General features: G+C 42.8%; 1 protein-coding gene across 1 annotated transcript in view; it reads left to right on the forward strand.

The window, feature by feature from the left end:
• LOC114065658 (bone morphogenetic protein 6) overlaps positions 1-16,107 on the forward strand; it is a 25,933-nt gene continuing 9,826 nt past the window's right edge. The window contains exons 1-3 of the mRNA XM_027899718.1: positions 1-230; positions 13,350-13,498; positions 14,368-14,565. Of these exons, the coding sequence (XP_027755519.1) occupies positions 1-230; positions 13,350-13,498; positions 14,368-14,565 (577 nt within the window). The remainder of the gene's footprint in view (positions 231-13,349; positions 13,499-14,367; positions 14,566-16,107) is intronic.

The raw sequence follows: 16,107 nt of genomic DNA on the forward strand, positions 1-16,107 counted from the left end.
ATGGTTCCTTTTTTTCCTTTCCTTTTCCCATCTGCAGTTGAGTACGACAAGGAGTTCACACCTCACCAGAGGCACCACAAGGAATTCAAATTTAATTTGTCTCAGATTCCTGAGGGCGAGGCCGTCACAGCCGCTGAGTTTCGGATCTACAAGGACTGCGTTGTGGGAAGCTTTAAAAACCAAACCTTCCTTATCAGCATCTACCAAGTGCTTCAGGAACATCAGAACAGGTATGCAGGAGGGCCTTGCTCTGTGCCACCAGCTGCTGTCCTGGTGAAGACTGAGCTTTGCATTAATGTTGGGAGGACTGAAAATAAATATCCGGTTTGTTCATGTTAACAGGGTTATGTTATTGCATGGTCCTTTCCTTATGGGAAATGGACATGGTAGAGTACAAATGGACATCAACCAGAGAAAGTTCACACTATTGTAGCCCAGGGTGTGACTTAGCTGCAACCTTTGTGTTGTCTTTAAATAGAGAAAGAATCTGATGAGAAGCAGTAGATTTTTAAACTGGCATTGCTCTTGTGTACCGAAATACACATACTCCCTTTCAACTTAATCTTACCAGCACAAAAAGCATAGCCTGTTTTAAAAATACTGGTAATTAGTTCAGACTTCACCTGCTCTCAACTGGGCTTAAATAAAGTAAATAAAGCAGAAGAAAATTCAGCATACATTTTGCATATGCAGGTACAGAATCACTCCGTGACTTTCAGTGGCATTGAGAGAGGCAAAAGTGAGAGGCACAGTAGAAACTGTGACACAAAAAATCCAAAAAAGTGTAAATGGAGTGATTAATTTAAAACCTGTAATGTTTCAGATGGAGGAATCATGTAAGGCTAAAAGATGGAAATATACGGTCAATTAAATGTCAGATTAATGCTGTGGTACAAAAGTGTTTCATTACTTGTTAGGACTGTAATTGTTCGTCTGCTGCAGGCATTAAAAAAAAAAAAAAAGGAAATCAGCAGTGCTTAAAAAAAAAGCTCCATTTGTTTCCTCTCTGAAGGTTTCCTGGGTGTTTTCCTTTCTGCTCCTTCTTTCTCCAGCCTTTCCATTGGTACCATTTGGGGTACCATGTGCCTTTGATGATTGGCAGTTGTGAAGGGAACATTAAATAGCTTGTGGTTGTTCTGTGGGGAGTGTGGCCTCTGGGGAACTGGAGAGAAATACTTGGGTGAATAGGTGATGGGGAACAAGGGGTGAGTTTTAAAAGATCAGTGATGTGCTTCCCTTTGCGCTTTGAGTTGGATATTGCTGGAGTGCCTCCAGGGGTAACGTGCTGGCTTGTTACATCAAGAGCTGATGGAACTCCGGATGGTCATGCAGATTTCATAGATGTTAGCTGTATTGTTCATTTAGAACCACATTGCATAAAAAATGGGAACTGTTGGTCTGCTTTAGATTCCACAAGCAGAGATCCCACCTCTGGAGCTAAAAGAAAACCTCTGCAATGAGTCTATGGAAGCAATTAATATTCTGCTTTGTGACGGTCACCAAAGCAGGGCACAGAGTAAGAGAATTGTCAACTTATATGTTTATATAACATTTTTTTCAGAGTGAACTGAGCAAGCAAATAAGGCATCGCAGAAAAGAGAATAAAGTACAGGATACAGCCTCTAATATACCCTGTTCCTAACAAGCTTACAAACTCCATTCTCAAAGTGCCTGTGTGCAGCAGTGATGCTGGAGCCTTGTGTCTTTGTTTCACATCCCATACCAGAAGCACACCAAAATCAGATCGCACTACGAAGCTGAGACGTGTGTCCTTTGGCACTGGGCACTTTGACATCTGCATGTGCTGGGCATCACTGGGTGCTGGAGACTTCCCTATGGACAGAGCAGAGGCAGCAGCTTGGGTGGGGATCGCCAGGGTGGTCTCTGTCCAAAGCTGGCAAGTAGTTTGGGTCTTTCAATTCCCTTTCATCATGTTCCTTCTGCCGTTGCTGGCGGCCATGCTGAGGGGATCCCACTGTTGGGACTGGGAATCATAAAGTGGCTTCCTCCAGATCCAGGCTGCCAGCAATTCACTGTCCCTCCTGACATGGGCTAGGCGTGAACCACTGACCCAGGGATGAGTGTCTGGAGTTCATTACTAACCTCTGACTCATCCAGTCCCTCAAGACTTCCTTTTTGTTTCTTTTTCTGCTTTATTTATTTATTTTTACTGAGGGGAAGGAGGGAGATGTTTGGCTAAAGCAACTTGTGCTTCAGATGAGTCTGTGGGAATTGTCACATCATCTGCACAGAGGTGGGCAAGATATGGCTCACAGAGTTTTGCAGCTGTAAAAAGGACATGCCCTTTTCTACCCTTTTTTCCTTTCAGCTTAAAGGACTCTTTCATTTACTGGTAAAATATAAAAGCACATATGAAAATGTGTGTGCTTCTGTATAAGTACATGCATAGGTTTGTATTCTCTGTATATATATGCATACATACACATATATGCATATATATATATGCATATAAATGACCCCTTCTGTGTTAAATACATGCAGATGTTAAAAGACTGTTAAAATAAGATAGCAGAAGCTGCTTATTACTCAGTGTTATAGTCAGTTGAGGTCTGACTCCATAGCCTACTGCTGCTGTGGATTCAAATGTTCACCCTCATTGCTGACTTGGGTGGACTTGAGTCTGTAAACATTCTTGAAAACAAATACTAAAAAGTGGTATTTAGCTGTTCACGAATATCTCTGCATGAAGAGGAAAAATGCCTCAGATTCTTCTGGTGTGCTTTAAGGAACTCTATTCTTTGAGTGGTTTTGTTCACTTACTTGCTTTTACTTGGGGGGGGAAGAAAGTCCAAAATGCTTTTTTCTCCCCCTTTTGTCTCAGTGGATTAATTTGGAATGCAGTGTTTTCTTTTGCTGTTCAGAACACTGGAAGGTTAAATTATAAAAAAAAGAGTGCACTGGTTTTTGAAGGAACTTGCTAAATATTTGTAAATCTTCCGTTGAATTTTAGCAGACATCTTATAAGCCAGAAAATAACAGCTGCATTTGACTTAAAAAAAACCCTACTAAAAAAGTTGTGTCATGCTTCCTTTGGACTAATGGTTTTGAATAACAGCTTGATATTTCCTGACATTTTATGACATTATATTGCATAAGGAAGAGTCTGTACAGATCTTGAAGTCTAGCTGGTGAAATAGCAGATGAGACAGAGGAGTTGATGTAGCGCCTTTTTTCATCTTTTTCTACTGACAAATATTCCTTCTGGTCAGGAAAATTCATCTCTAAAAGCTGCAGAAGGTGCCTGTTCAGTCAACATCTGCAGTCTTCAGAGAAAGTTCAAAGACACCATGTTAATCTTGGCTCTTATGAGGTCAACAGTTGTCTGAGGCGGTTATTGGTAGCTACTAAAATACTTTTGGGTGCAAATAATTTTTAAGTGGGCAGCTGGCATGTATGGATTCAAACCAGCAGTCTACAAGAGAAAGGCAGGAGGCATCTCTGGGGGAAAATATATATATATAAAGGAAACCTGCCTGCTTCTCTCAAAGAAACAAGTTTGGTAGGGCAGGAGATAAGAGAAAGCTTTAGTAAATACAAATCTTCACCAAAGCTCAGAGCCTAGAAGTATCCCTTGGCTCCAATTAAGTGTAATGAAGTGGCTCAATTGAGTATTACTTGAGCAAAGGGGAAAAAAAAGCTCATCTGGACAGTAAAAGGATGAGCGTGTGACTCCAGCCCAGATGTGTGCTGCTGCACGGAATTGCAAGGCACTGCTGGCTGTTCCCTGATGGCTAAAAACAGAACCCAGCCTGAGGCTAAAATTTCTACCAGTTACTGAATTATCGAACTGATTTTTGCCACTGTAGAGAAAGCTGAAAACAAGGACCATGGGCCCATTTGAGACTGTCTCCTAGACAGGCATGTAAGCATAGAGAACATGAACGATCAGACATCAATGGTGATTGAAATAGCATAAAACCTCTGGGTAGAAATTTGACCCTCTCCTCATTCAAAGCCATCAGAAATAAGAAAAAAATACTTGTGAGGACTCCAGGCGGTAAAACTCACATTGAAGACAGTGTGGTCTAAGTACATTCTCTCTTAAAAAGAAAACATTTTTAATACTGACTCACTTGTGTCAGTAATATTTTCATCTCGCCATTCCTTCCATGCTTTTGTAAGGTAAGAAAAATAGTGCCTGGAAACTAGGCTTTTGTTTTCTAACCAAACCGCAGTTAACGGCCACATTTTGTCATAACACAAGCTGCTGGAGTTGTCAGTGGGTTGATGCGAAGAGATTAATGAAATCCTCAGGATGGGTCAAGCTTGTGGCCAGCCATCAGTTGTGTGCATTTCGGATTGTGTGGAGAAGAGGCTTCACCAAATAGGGCTGAGGTGACATCTGGTTTGCTCTGAGGGGGATGACTCTGGGTTTGGAAACAGGCTGTGGGCTGTAGGGGCTGACACTGGGAGAGGGAACAGATGATACATCTGCCGGATGTTGCTGCCCTTCAGCTTCTGACCCCCCAGAGTTTTAAGAGACTAGGCTGTTTGAACACTAGGGTGGGATTTTTTTCTTCTCTCTCTCTCTCTTTTTTTTTTTTTTTCTCCTTTGAAATATGCAGAAAACAGGGGTATTTGCCAAAGCACCAGTTTAGGAGGACAAGTGGTATCAGCTTCCAGGTGCTTGTCCCACCTTGGCCGTATCTGACAGACTGTTTAGTTTCATCAGGCAAGAGCTACACAGGCAAGAGCCTTATGTGGTACTAGTGCACAGCTCAGCCCTGAAGCTGGGCCTGATTCTAAACTGTAGCACTGATTTTGTGAAAGAACCAGCAAAGCCCTCTGTGATTTCTGATACCATTTAGGAGTGGATTGCCATATAAGCGAGACCTTTACAAGGGAAGGGAAGAAATGAGTTTGTCCCTGAAAACAGCTCGTTATTTAAACAGTTTCGTTCTTGAAACTTCCATGTTCTCACCCAGAGAGGTGTCAGGTCAGGACTAGGGAAGGCAGTTTATGGTTGATCAAAGATGTTAGTCCTTGGTTTGGATCATCAGTATGTTTTCAAGTGTAAATATCCTGCTAATGCAGACCTCAGAACACTCCCACACTGTCCAAACAACTGATCTATGAAAAACACAGTGGCCTGTGTTAGTGATCAAAGGAAGATACGGTACCTTAATGGTCAAAGTTTATTAAACAGTTTCGTTTGCACCCAGAATGAAATATGAGGACATGATGGTTGGGAAGATTCCTCCTACACGATAAGACACGTGTGGACATAAGTGAGCCCTGCAGAGCGACTGCCTGGGGACCATGTTCTTGTTGTGCCAAACACAATTCCTAAAGGGTTAAGGCACTCGTTGGCTTTTAGCTGCCAGTTATAGTGGTAATAAAGTCTTCCTCTTTGCAACAGGATATTTATACAAATGTGATCCGAGCTTCTAACCTAAAGGGCAAATTGATTCAACGGCAGTGTTTATAGCTTAGAAAATAAATAACCGTTCTCAACTGGGTTTTGGAATGGGTTGTGTAATACAAATGACAAAGCTAGCATCAATCTGTTTCAAGTTGGGGTCAGATTTGTATACAGTGTGTATATATTTGTATATGATAGAGCTGTTTCCATGATGCTATAGAGAAGCGTCTGCCCACATCTCAATTCAGCTTCCACTGTGGGTGTGTGATTTGTTGTGGTTTAGGCTGGTTGGTTTAGAGTAGTTTGAAAGTCATTCTGGATAAAACTTACTGGTTCCATAACCAGCTGGCATTTTCTATCAAAACTAAAGAATGCCATATCTGTGCCTTATATCTTTTCTTTAAGGACAAAGATAAATACTACCCCTTTGTCCTCTCCCCTATCTTCATGCCTCAAACTGCATTTAAACTCTGAAGTACCATAGCCTTCACTACTGCTAGAATACCCCTTTTTCTTACAGAATTGTAGTTAAAAAAAAAAAAATCTCCTATCCCTGTGACTTAGGTTGATTTTTTTCTTTTTTTTCACTTCTCCTGTTTGTAAAATGTTCATTCCTCAGATCTGTGAAGCTCAAGATGTTAAGCTGGAAGTGGGGGGACACCTTTGCCTTCAAATATCTATGTTGGCTATACTGGGGATTATCACAGACCTGTAAGATGAACTTCCCATAGTCTTGATGTAGAGAGACCACGTCCTGTATGTCTAGGCTCTGATTTTCCAGTCTTTGACACATTCAGCCTTAAAACCCCATGTTTCGCCCTGCTAGTCTTCCAGTGAGTCTGGAAGATTTAACCTCCTGCCCTTGGATATTCCGCTGCCAGGATGAGGCATACAGTGATACAGGGCAGCCTTTTCAGCACAGGGCAACTCTTATCAGACAGAGCAGTGGAGGTGTGAGGCTGAGCATATCTATCCCTTCTTGTGTGTCCCATGTCTGGATGCATCTAGGATGGCTTTCCTCTATCTGTCCTGAATTGCAGACCCCCTCCAGAGTGTCTCCCAACATCTCCATTCTGTGCTTTTTCCTCTGCTGGCTGTCAATCCCTGCAAATTAGTGCCCAGCTGCTGGTCTTCTATTCCACCTTGGAAGGAACTTCATTTATAAGTTGACATTTCTTTGTATTTTCTTCCTGGTTTCCAAGAAGCTCTTATAGGATGTGCACATCTCTCCTGGTCCTCTGGCCCACGGTTTGCATAACTTCTTCAAGACAGTTAAACTGAGCCCTACTTCTCATGAAACAATAAGATACTACTTTGCTTTCAAGTAGAGACTGCCTTTGCCTTCCATGGCAGCTCATTCCAGGGGCTGGCATTTCCCTGCCCGCAGGTCTCTGTACAAAGGAGCACTGATTAATTAAATTTTGTATGTGCGCTTGAATCTTTGGACTACTGGTCATTTAGATAGACTAAGTTGTTAAGGCTGACTACTGGTCATTTAGATAGACTAAGTTGTTAAGGCTTTGTATTGCATCGCTTGGCAGTACCTCATCCTGTGGGAGCTCCATGTAAGGTTCATTCTGTAAGTAATAAACGCTTTTAAACTCAAAGCGGCGATTACATCTACTGCAAGATGGTGGATGTACAGGTTTGAAAAGGCTGCAATATCAAAGTTTTATCTAAGTGGAGTTCTTTTTAACTAAGACTGAGCCAGTTGCGAGTAGATTTATTTCTCCTTCGATAGTGGGTAGTGGAATAATCTTGCTAGCTTGCTATACGCAGGATAATTTTTACTGAAAGTTGATGTCAGAGCAGACTAAAGACTCTGATCCTGAGGCGGGCAGAGGAGTATTTAGAAAGCGCGTTAATTAAAATGTAGATTCCACACTTCAGTGCAAAATTCCCTTTTGAGAAACTGCTGCTAGGCCGTCTAGACTATTATGTCAACTTGTCTTTGAAGAAAAGTAAACAAAAAGGTTCAGCTGAGGAAAGTTTTAGAGACTTATAGTAATTAATGCTTTGGTAAATGGCTGTTGATGCGTAACAATCCTTTAAACACCTGGGTAATTGCAGGCTTTGAAGTTGGGCCAAAAATGTTGTTCCAAGATATGTAATTAAAATACAAGACCTTTAACTTGGTCATTTTGAAGGTGAGATTTCTGTTTGTTCTCACTGTCTCCCTGGTAAAACTTCTGCCTGGTCACGGAAAGAAGGCCAGGGAGGGTGGGAAACTAAAAAAACTAGTTCAACAGATGCTTCTTTAAATTCAGCTTTTTATAGCTTTGGTGTTTTTCCTGTAGCAAAGTTCCATGTTGTAATGTGTATCCAGAACAGAAAAATTATTTTAATGTGAACATTTCACTAAGTATAGTAAGTAAGAGAAACCACTTGACCTGGTTACTAATTTGACTGAATTCTAATCTAATTAGTGTTCAATTAAAGAGAATTAACACCTAGAGACATTTTGTTGAAAGGTTTACACAGAGGTTTCAGTTAACAAAATATTTATCTTAGAGGGGGAAAAGCACTGAAGTTAAATGCAAGCTGTTCCTCCTATAAATGCCCTGAGTACATGGTTGGGATGCTGGCATTAAGAATAGTAGCTATATTTGATATTTATATCTGACAAATCGGCTCACTCTCTGAGGACACTGGAGCTAAATCCTGCCTTCTGAGTTACACAGGCCATATTTCTCCGGTAAACTGTGTATTCCTTTCTGTTTATTGCAGCCACTTGTGATTGCTCTGTTGACCTTTGCTTTTCCATCTTTCTCCAGAGTCTTCTGAAGGCTGTGGAAACACTCCCATTTATTTCTTGGTACTCAAGTCCATACTTCAGGGCCTTGATCCAGAACAAAGAGCTCCTGTTTCGAGTTGGGAGTTTCTAATTTGCATCTTCCTATTTAATATCCTCTCTTGTATCAGGAAAGTTGTTTAAGCTCATGGCCTTGGTTTCTCCCATTCACTTGTTTCCCTTTAATAATCTAATATTAATACATGTTATGCCTGCAGCAGCCTTATTATGGAAATCATTAACTGAACTTACCCAGATGGTTAATCACTCTGAAAATGAAGATGAGACTGATGGTCACCTTAGTGACAATGGCAGTAACTGTGTAAGAACCCAGAGGGCGGGTTTAGACAGAGAGTGTTAAGAAAATGCCTGTTTTGGTGATGAAATTTATCTTCTGTACACTGAATTTTAAAGACCTGTGGAGGTGCTAGAGGTCTTTTGATGTCCCTGACATCTGAGGTTGCTTGGACATGAAACCTTTAAACTGAGTCTGCTTTCTTCAGCCTATGCTTCTTCCTGTCTCCTCAGTGATGCTGGCTCAAACATTTCTTCCAGCCTTTCTTTTTCTAGAAAGTTTTTCCTGTTCCTCACATTCCCTTCTTGTTTCTCTCAGGTTCTATATTGCCTCTGTTTTTCCCAAATGCTGAAGTTTTCAAATATCCTTCCATGAAGGTGACCATGTACTCAGTTGCATGCTTCCTCTTGGAAGGTCACTGCCTGCCTCACTGCATGGGATCAATGTCATCACTTAATGACTAGAAATTCAATACTTTGTTTTATGTGACAGTATATGATCCGTTTCTCACCTTCTTGTCCACTCTTAGATTTTTCTTTGACTGTGGGCTTGCATTTACTTGTGCTTAGCGCTGATCAGTATGATGTCTGACTGCTTCCTAACCTATTTCTTTTTTGGACATGGCTATAAGGCCTCATTCTTGTCATGCATGTACTGGTGAGGATCAACTTCCTCCAGGAGGTTAGTTGCCCCTTTCAGATGTTTATTTTTTCCTTTCTCCACCACTACTGTTTGGCTTGCAGGAAACCCCTGCTCATCTGTTTTGTGCACTTCAACTTTTGTAACAGCTTGGGCCATAGGGTGTGGACCTGCTAAGCAAACGCTGTTGGCAAAAATGGTCCCTGCCAAAATCAGCCAATGATCCAGCATGGTAATAAGGCTGTGCGGCAGTTTTATCCCTCATGTTTCCTGTCTTTCTTTTGCAGTCCTATTAGGAGAGGAATGGAATAAATGGGTTTTCTATAGTCTTCAGAAAGCAGAACTGGGAGAAAAGAAGATTTGCAGTTGTGTAGGTCTGTTTTCCTCTCAGCACTGGGGCAAGAGTGGAAATGGGTGATTCTCATCACTGACATCTGTCAGCATGTTTGTTGGCAGCTGTGTTGCCACAAATGGCAGCAGTAGCCCTCTGGGAGCTACCAGTGCAGGAAGATGCCAGTAGTTTCCCAACTACTTCTAGAAGCAGAGAGATGCTGAGTTGGGAACAGTGGGCCTAATTCACAGAGGTGTGGTGGGCATCTTTCTACTCGCTTTTCTCTGCAGAATGTTTCCTTTTATTCAGGGTCTCTCCTTCTATACTTTGCACATCTGTGTGTCCCTGACAACTACAAAAAATCCTCCACCTTTCCCTATCTAATGATATATTCTTTCCCTTTGACTAGAGAGAGAGATGAGATATTCTTTCCTTTTGACCTCCTTCCCCTTTTCCCTTTGACCAAAGGCTAACCTGGGAGATCTCCCAGTCTCTATTCCAAGATCAGACACCACACAGCTTTTTTTTGCAGAAGTAGCAGGGACATCTCTTCTTAGACACGTGACTTGTAGGAAAGAGCAGATTCCCCTCAAGTGATTCATGGTATTTGGTTTACCAAAGGGGAAAGAAGGGGAAAGTATGTTCCTTGAATACAAGAAGTCCAGAGAACTTTGTTGCTAAGCTCCGAATCTCTGTTGAACCTTTTTGGGCAGGAATTTTCAGATACTTACTGCTTGGCTAAATTTGAAGTGACTTTCTTAAAGGGGGGTGGACATACAAGATTTCTATTCTGGAAAAAGAAAGGGAGTACTTAGATATTCTCAGTCAAATAGCTGGAATTCTTTTTTATGTGAGTAAATTATTTCTTTCCTCCCTAATTTTTTCTTTGGAAATAGATGACTGAATAGTCTTTTAAAACTTTCATGCCAAAATGAAAACTAGTAAGAAACTATATGCAATTCTGTGCAGCCTGGTGAGGTTTGGGTGACAAATATTAATTCAAAACAGGCTTAAACAGAAAGTATTCAGGTGTGTTACCTACACATCTACTATGACCTTAAGTATTTGAGGGGTGAACCTTCAGCATTGGCTTCATCCAGTCGAACAATGAAGAAGTCAATTGAAATTTTTTACAGAGAGAGTGATCAGACATTGGAATGGAATGGGCTACCCAGGTAGGTGGTGGGTTCACAGTCCCTGGAGGTTTTTAAGATGAGATTGGATGTGGCACTTAGTGTCATGGTCTAGTAACCACAGTGGTAGTGGATCAAGAGTTGGACTTGATGATTTCAGAGGTCTTTTGACTGGTTGATTCTATGGTTCTATGAATAGCAGAGCTGATTGAAAACCAGTCCTCTATGAGACTTTTTGCAAAGAGTTAACTGGACTGGAAAGCCCACTTGTCCATTTTTCTTCATGTTTCAAAGGAGTTGAAATCTCTCCAAAGTGAGTGTGACAAACTAGGATAAAGCAGATCATTCTTGCTTGGTATGATTGCACTTTGACTGGGCAGTTTGCTGATTATATTTGTGGAGGACACAAAAATGGGGGACACCCATAGAAAGGCAAGTCTGTGTTTTCAGTAATCTAATAATGGTGGAGGTTCAGTCTGGGGTGGGGGGGTTTGGGAAGGGAATGTGATTTAGGAGAAAGGATGATTTCATTTGGACATGAAAAATCAGTGATATAAATACACCCTAGGAAGTGACTGGGTCCTTTACAGTTCAGCAGCATGAGTCTAAGGATTATAGTAGATCACAAGGTGAACATGAGTTAACAGTGTGAGTTTTGTGAAGAAGCCAAAATCATATTCCGAGGTGTATGAGTAGAGGCACAGTCTGTGAGACACATGAATATTATCCTTCCACTGTACTCAGCATCAGTGAGATCTTGATCTGAGCTGGGTCGATAAAGAGCGATGAGAATAGTCAAAGTCTTTAAAACATGGCTTGTAAGGAGAGACTGAAAATATTGTTTTAGTAAGAAGGAGATATTGTGACATTTAAGTAAGATAATATAGGGAAAATGAAAAAAAGAAAAAAGAAAAAAGAAAAAAAAAGACCCATGAAATGTTTCAAGTGAAACCCATTCAATTTCCTGGGAAGGTGACGGAGCTCCTGAGGCTGGCGACCTGTAAGCTAAGGTGAGGCAAATGCCTCTCAGGAATGATAGGGATGCAGTTGACCCTGCCTGGAGTTCAGGGGAATGGGCTACACGATGCCATGTGGTCCATTTTGCCTTTACAGCTCCCCGCTGTCCAAGTGCCTTCCCAAAGTACAAGGCAATGGGAATATGAGCTCTCATCCTTCTCTTTGTGTTTTTGTAGACCTGACTACTCCCATGTGTTTGAGTGTTCAGGAGGGTTTGCTCTTACAGAGCTCCCTGTACAGAGGAGTTAGAGTAGCTCTGTCACAGAGTTACCCTCTTACAGAGATCAGAAAGCAATTGGTGTGAGGAGGAAGGTCAGAACAGGTGCTAGGAAAACCCCTTTTCAGATACAGTCTGTTTCAAGCATTGGCAAGGCCCGATGTGTAAGTCATGTTCAGAGGTGGGAATGATCTAGCAGTTCATTCCTCTCATCAAACTGGAGAGGGAGAGAGTGGTTGCAGCTGCTGCTTGCAAGTTGCCTTTAAGCAACACTTCAGTTTATATACCCTGCCTGGGAAAGCCCAAATCTCTCAACCTTAAGGTTTCCAAAACACGTAGCAGCTGGCCAGCCTTAGCTGCTTGCTGCTGCTGGAGGTGAAGGTCAGAGTTGAGCTTGAACGCTTGTTCCATTGGAGCAGTGGTGGCAAAGACTCCTGTGGGAAAGGCTGTTGAGTCAACCACAGAGTGTGCAGCTACCAGTGAGGTTGAGGAAAACCTCTGTGCTGTAAAAATAGCTGCACTAGGAGCCCTAATGTACTTAAGTGCTTATTTTTCCATGTGTGATCTCATGCAAGCCAAGCTGCTGGGCAGCATGACATAGCAGTTGGCCAAAATTAAAATGTAACTCAATCAAAATGTTTTTTTTTCTGAAGTTAACTTTTGATGGGTAGGAGGGACAGGTACTCTGTTTTCTCATTTCCATTGTTCCTGTTAGGAAAAAAAAAAGTGCAGGGAGGAAAAACAGATGAAGATGGGATTGACACCTGGTATCCATTTTGTGATTATAGCCACAGGTTAAGGATAGGAATTGCAGCTTTCTTGCACAGGAAACTTATGCCTATAATACATCAAGAAAATGTACATGGGATTTCTCTGTGGGCTTCTGCAGCTGATTTCACTGAACTGAGTTTGGGTGAGTATTTGATGCTGCAAAAAAGGTACAGACCTAAAAGCATTTGAAGCTGAAGTCCATGAAGCAGGTGCAGCACCAGCAACCTTGGAACAAGGCACTCTAATCTTTGTTGATAAGCCTTAGAAAAATGTCTTTAGAGGCCTTTAGAGGTTCATTTTCCTTCACTTTGTGATACTTGACCATTAATTTATTTTTATTTTTTTATTTTGGTCAATTGTGCTAAGCCTGTATGTGGTGGGCTGATACCATGAAATCCCTAAGACAAAAGCCACTGAATGCCTGGACATGCTAGTATTTTGACCACTGTCCTTGCCAGGGTTATCATTACACTCTTTAAGAAGAAGAAAGCCTTACAAGTCCCTTGCTGGTGGAGAAGTGGACAGACCTGAGGAGTACGCTTGCTTTCCTCTTAGAAAATGTAATCCTGAATTTCATATATGGAAGCATGTGCATCTCATGGCAGAACTCTGGGTACACATAAGCAGATTTGGGGCAGTGTTTTTTTTTTTTCCCTAGCCATTAACATAACTTATAACGACTACAGATTTTTTTTTTTTTTTCTGTAATGGCAAAAGCCAGGGGAGAAAATCACTGTCACCATGGTCTTCTCATTACACTTCTCCTCTGCAGGGCCTCTGACCTGTTTCTGCTGGACACGCGGGCAGTGTGGGCATCGGAGGAGGGCTGGCTGGAGTTTGATGTCACTGCCACCAGTAACATGTGGGTGATGAACCCTCAGCACAACATGGGACTGCAGCTGAGCGTGGTGACCCGGGATGGTAGGTTACAGGCCAGGTAACACTACTCGCCTCTGGAGTCCCTTGGATGCTGTCCAGAAGTGGTGCTAACGGAACCTAGCTGGGATGTGGGAGGGTGAGCACCCTAAGCAGCTGTAGCCAACAGCACGAGCAGGGTGTCTGAGGGCACAGCTGGTGGACTGTCGGTTATTGGCTGCCCCATGATGGACATAACTTTTCACTTAAGTAAGGTCAAGTATCTCTCGACAGTACCAGGATGAGCTGGTGGAGGTGGGTTGGGGTAGTGTCCAACCTTGTTTTCTTTTTGTCTCTTCATGCTGGAGTTTGCTACACCTGTGATGTCAAGTGAGAGTAGAGGGGTTGCCCTCTGTTCTCCCTGAGGAAATGTTAATGCCAGCCTCTACCTGCCTGGTTGGGCTGAGAGCCCATCCCCGTGCTCCTGACAAAAGCACACCATCCCTTTGCCCTCTGCTTTCCCTAGAGGTCTCCTAATCTCATATCTGCTTCTTGTGTTTCACAGGCAGCAGAAGAAATTCATGACACCTCTGGGCTTTGTGTTTTATATATCTATCTATAATTCTTTATAATAGGGTAGAGAAAATGGAGAGTTTATTTATATAACTGTTTGTATAGAGTAAAAAAAGCCTAAACTGGAATAGAGATGCCAAAGAGGTACCAAAGAGCCAGGTGCTTCAGTGAAGTCTCTTGTCCAGGATGGAGTGCTGTCATAACAATGCCTGTAGGCCGTTTTGGTGGCAGGAAAGGAATGTTTAGTGTTTAAAGAAGAGCAAGAAGAAAGGAGACACTGGTTATGGGGATGTTGCGATGCTGAAAGGAACAACCCACCTGCACTCTTTTTTCTAACATTCACTTTACCCTTTGGTTTGAAGGTTTCAGTGTAAATCCTAGAGAAGCTGGCCTTGTAGGGCGAGATGGCCCTTACGACAAACAGCCTTTCATGGTGGCCTTCTTCAAAGTGAGCGAAGTTCACCTCCGGACCACTAGGTCAGCGACAAGCAGGCGCAGGCAGCAGAGTCGGAACCGCTCCACCCAGACTCAGGACGTTTCCAGGGTGTCAAGTGTCACAGGTAATCATGCAGCACAAGGCGGGATGACTTGCAGTGTTTCCGTTTGCTTTGGAGTTGAAAGAAGCAAGAAGGGGGTCGTGAGGTGGGATGCTCTTCCCTGGGGTAATAGGTTACATCTGCAAGGGGATGGTAGAGGAGAAGATCTCACGCAATAGACTCACAGGAGTCCTCTTGAATCCAGGGTGGAGTCCAGACCCCCATGTGAAGTTGCATCCATTTATTTCAAGGGGGTGAAGTATTTTAGCCACAACTCTTGTGCTTGTAGGTTGCTTGCTAAGCAGTACTTGTCTAGGATTATGCCCTGTGAAGTGCAATATTAGAAAGATTCAATCTCTGTGTACACTGAGATTTATGGTATGGCACAAATGCATTCCCAGCAGAGTCCTCTTTCAGATTTCTTTGGAAAAAATGTGGTAGAACAGCAGGAGATCTTTTTTTTTTTTTTTTTAACCTTCTGAGAACATCAATGTTTACATGGTAAAGCACATTTCCAGGCAGGCAAAGAAGTTTTCCTGTTTGCTGTGGAAAGGTTGCATGTTGCAGGTGTTTTACAGCAGCCTTATGAGTGCTGTTGCAGGCTGGTGGGGCAATACAGTAACTCTGAAATTTTTATAAAAATTGAGAGACTCTCCTGTCTTCTAATTCTTATCTGTTTTCCAGCCACTCTGCCCTCCATCACAGTGCTACAAGTCCTTTTAATTGAGTACTTTCTTCCCTCTCAAACACTTTAGCTTGTTCCAAGTTACTTGATTAATTTGCTTATGCTGCCCCCTTCATTTCTAATAGGATCCCTGCCCTTCCCGTCTCTGGAAATCACTATGCCCCAAGGAAGAGAGGCAGCTGTATTTCTTAGTTTATATCCAGACGCAGCACAGGGAGATAAGCCAGCGTTGCCAAAACTTAGCTGGTGTGAATCTGTAGGCTTTCGCCTGCTCCTGAATGCTTGGGCTGTGGGTGAGCCACGCTGCACCTGAGGCTGCTCCATGCTGGCCATGGTACTGGGAACCTTCAGGGAGCAGAGCCAGGATGGGAGCCCTTCCAGAGCTGGTGGCCAGGGTTTGTGCATGGCCATGTGTTGACTCAGCCAAATTGCTCCAGCCCATCATGCTCGTGGACTTGCCCTTTGGGCTAGGGCACGCCAGCAGCAGTTGGCCACCAGTGGCCTTCGCGTGTCCTTGTGGTGCACACTGCAGCGTGGCTGTGGGTTCCCATGCCATGCTGTGCAAGGGCCAGTGTGACTGTGAAATCCTTCATGGATTTTAAGGGCAGGAGAAATGATTCAGTCCTGAAGCCTGGCCTCCCAAGGGGAGGCTGGGCAGTGCCAGCATGGCATTGCTGGAGGAGTTAACATCTAATCTAGCATGAGAGCCCTCTGCCAGCACCTTCTGGGGGTCTAAATTTCTGAGTCCTGCTTTGGTCCTGGTTTCCTTCAGGTCTCCAAGCTGCAGATTTAAAGCTGGGCATCATGGCTGCTCTCTGAGTTGCTTTCCCACGTGATGAGTTTGCTTAAACAGAATTTTCAGATTATTAAATCAGGCAAAG

The sequence above is a fragment of the Empidonax traillii genome, unplaced genomic scaffold (assembly GCF_003031625.1).
Source record: "Empidonax traillii isolate 1590-97213 ecotype Southwest subspecies unplaced genomic scaffold, ASM303162v1 scaffold686:size905440, whole genome shotgun sequence".
NCBI classification, from domain to species: Eukaryota; Metazoa; Chordata; class Aves; order Passeriformes; family Tyrannidae; genus Empidonax; species Empidonax traillii.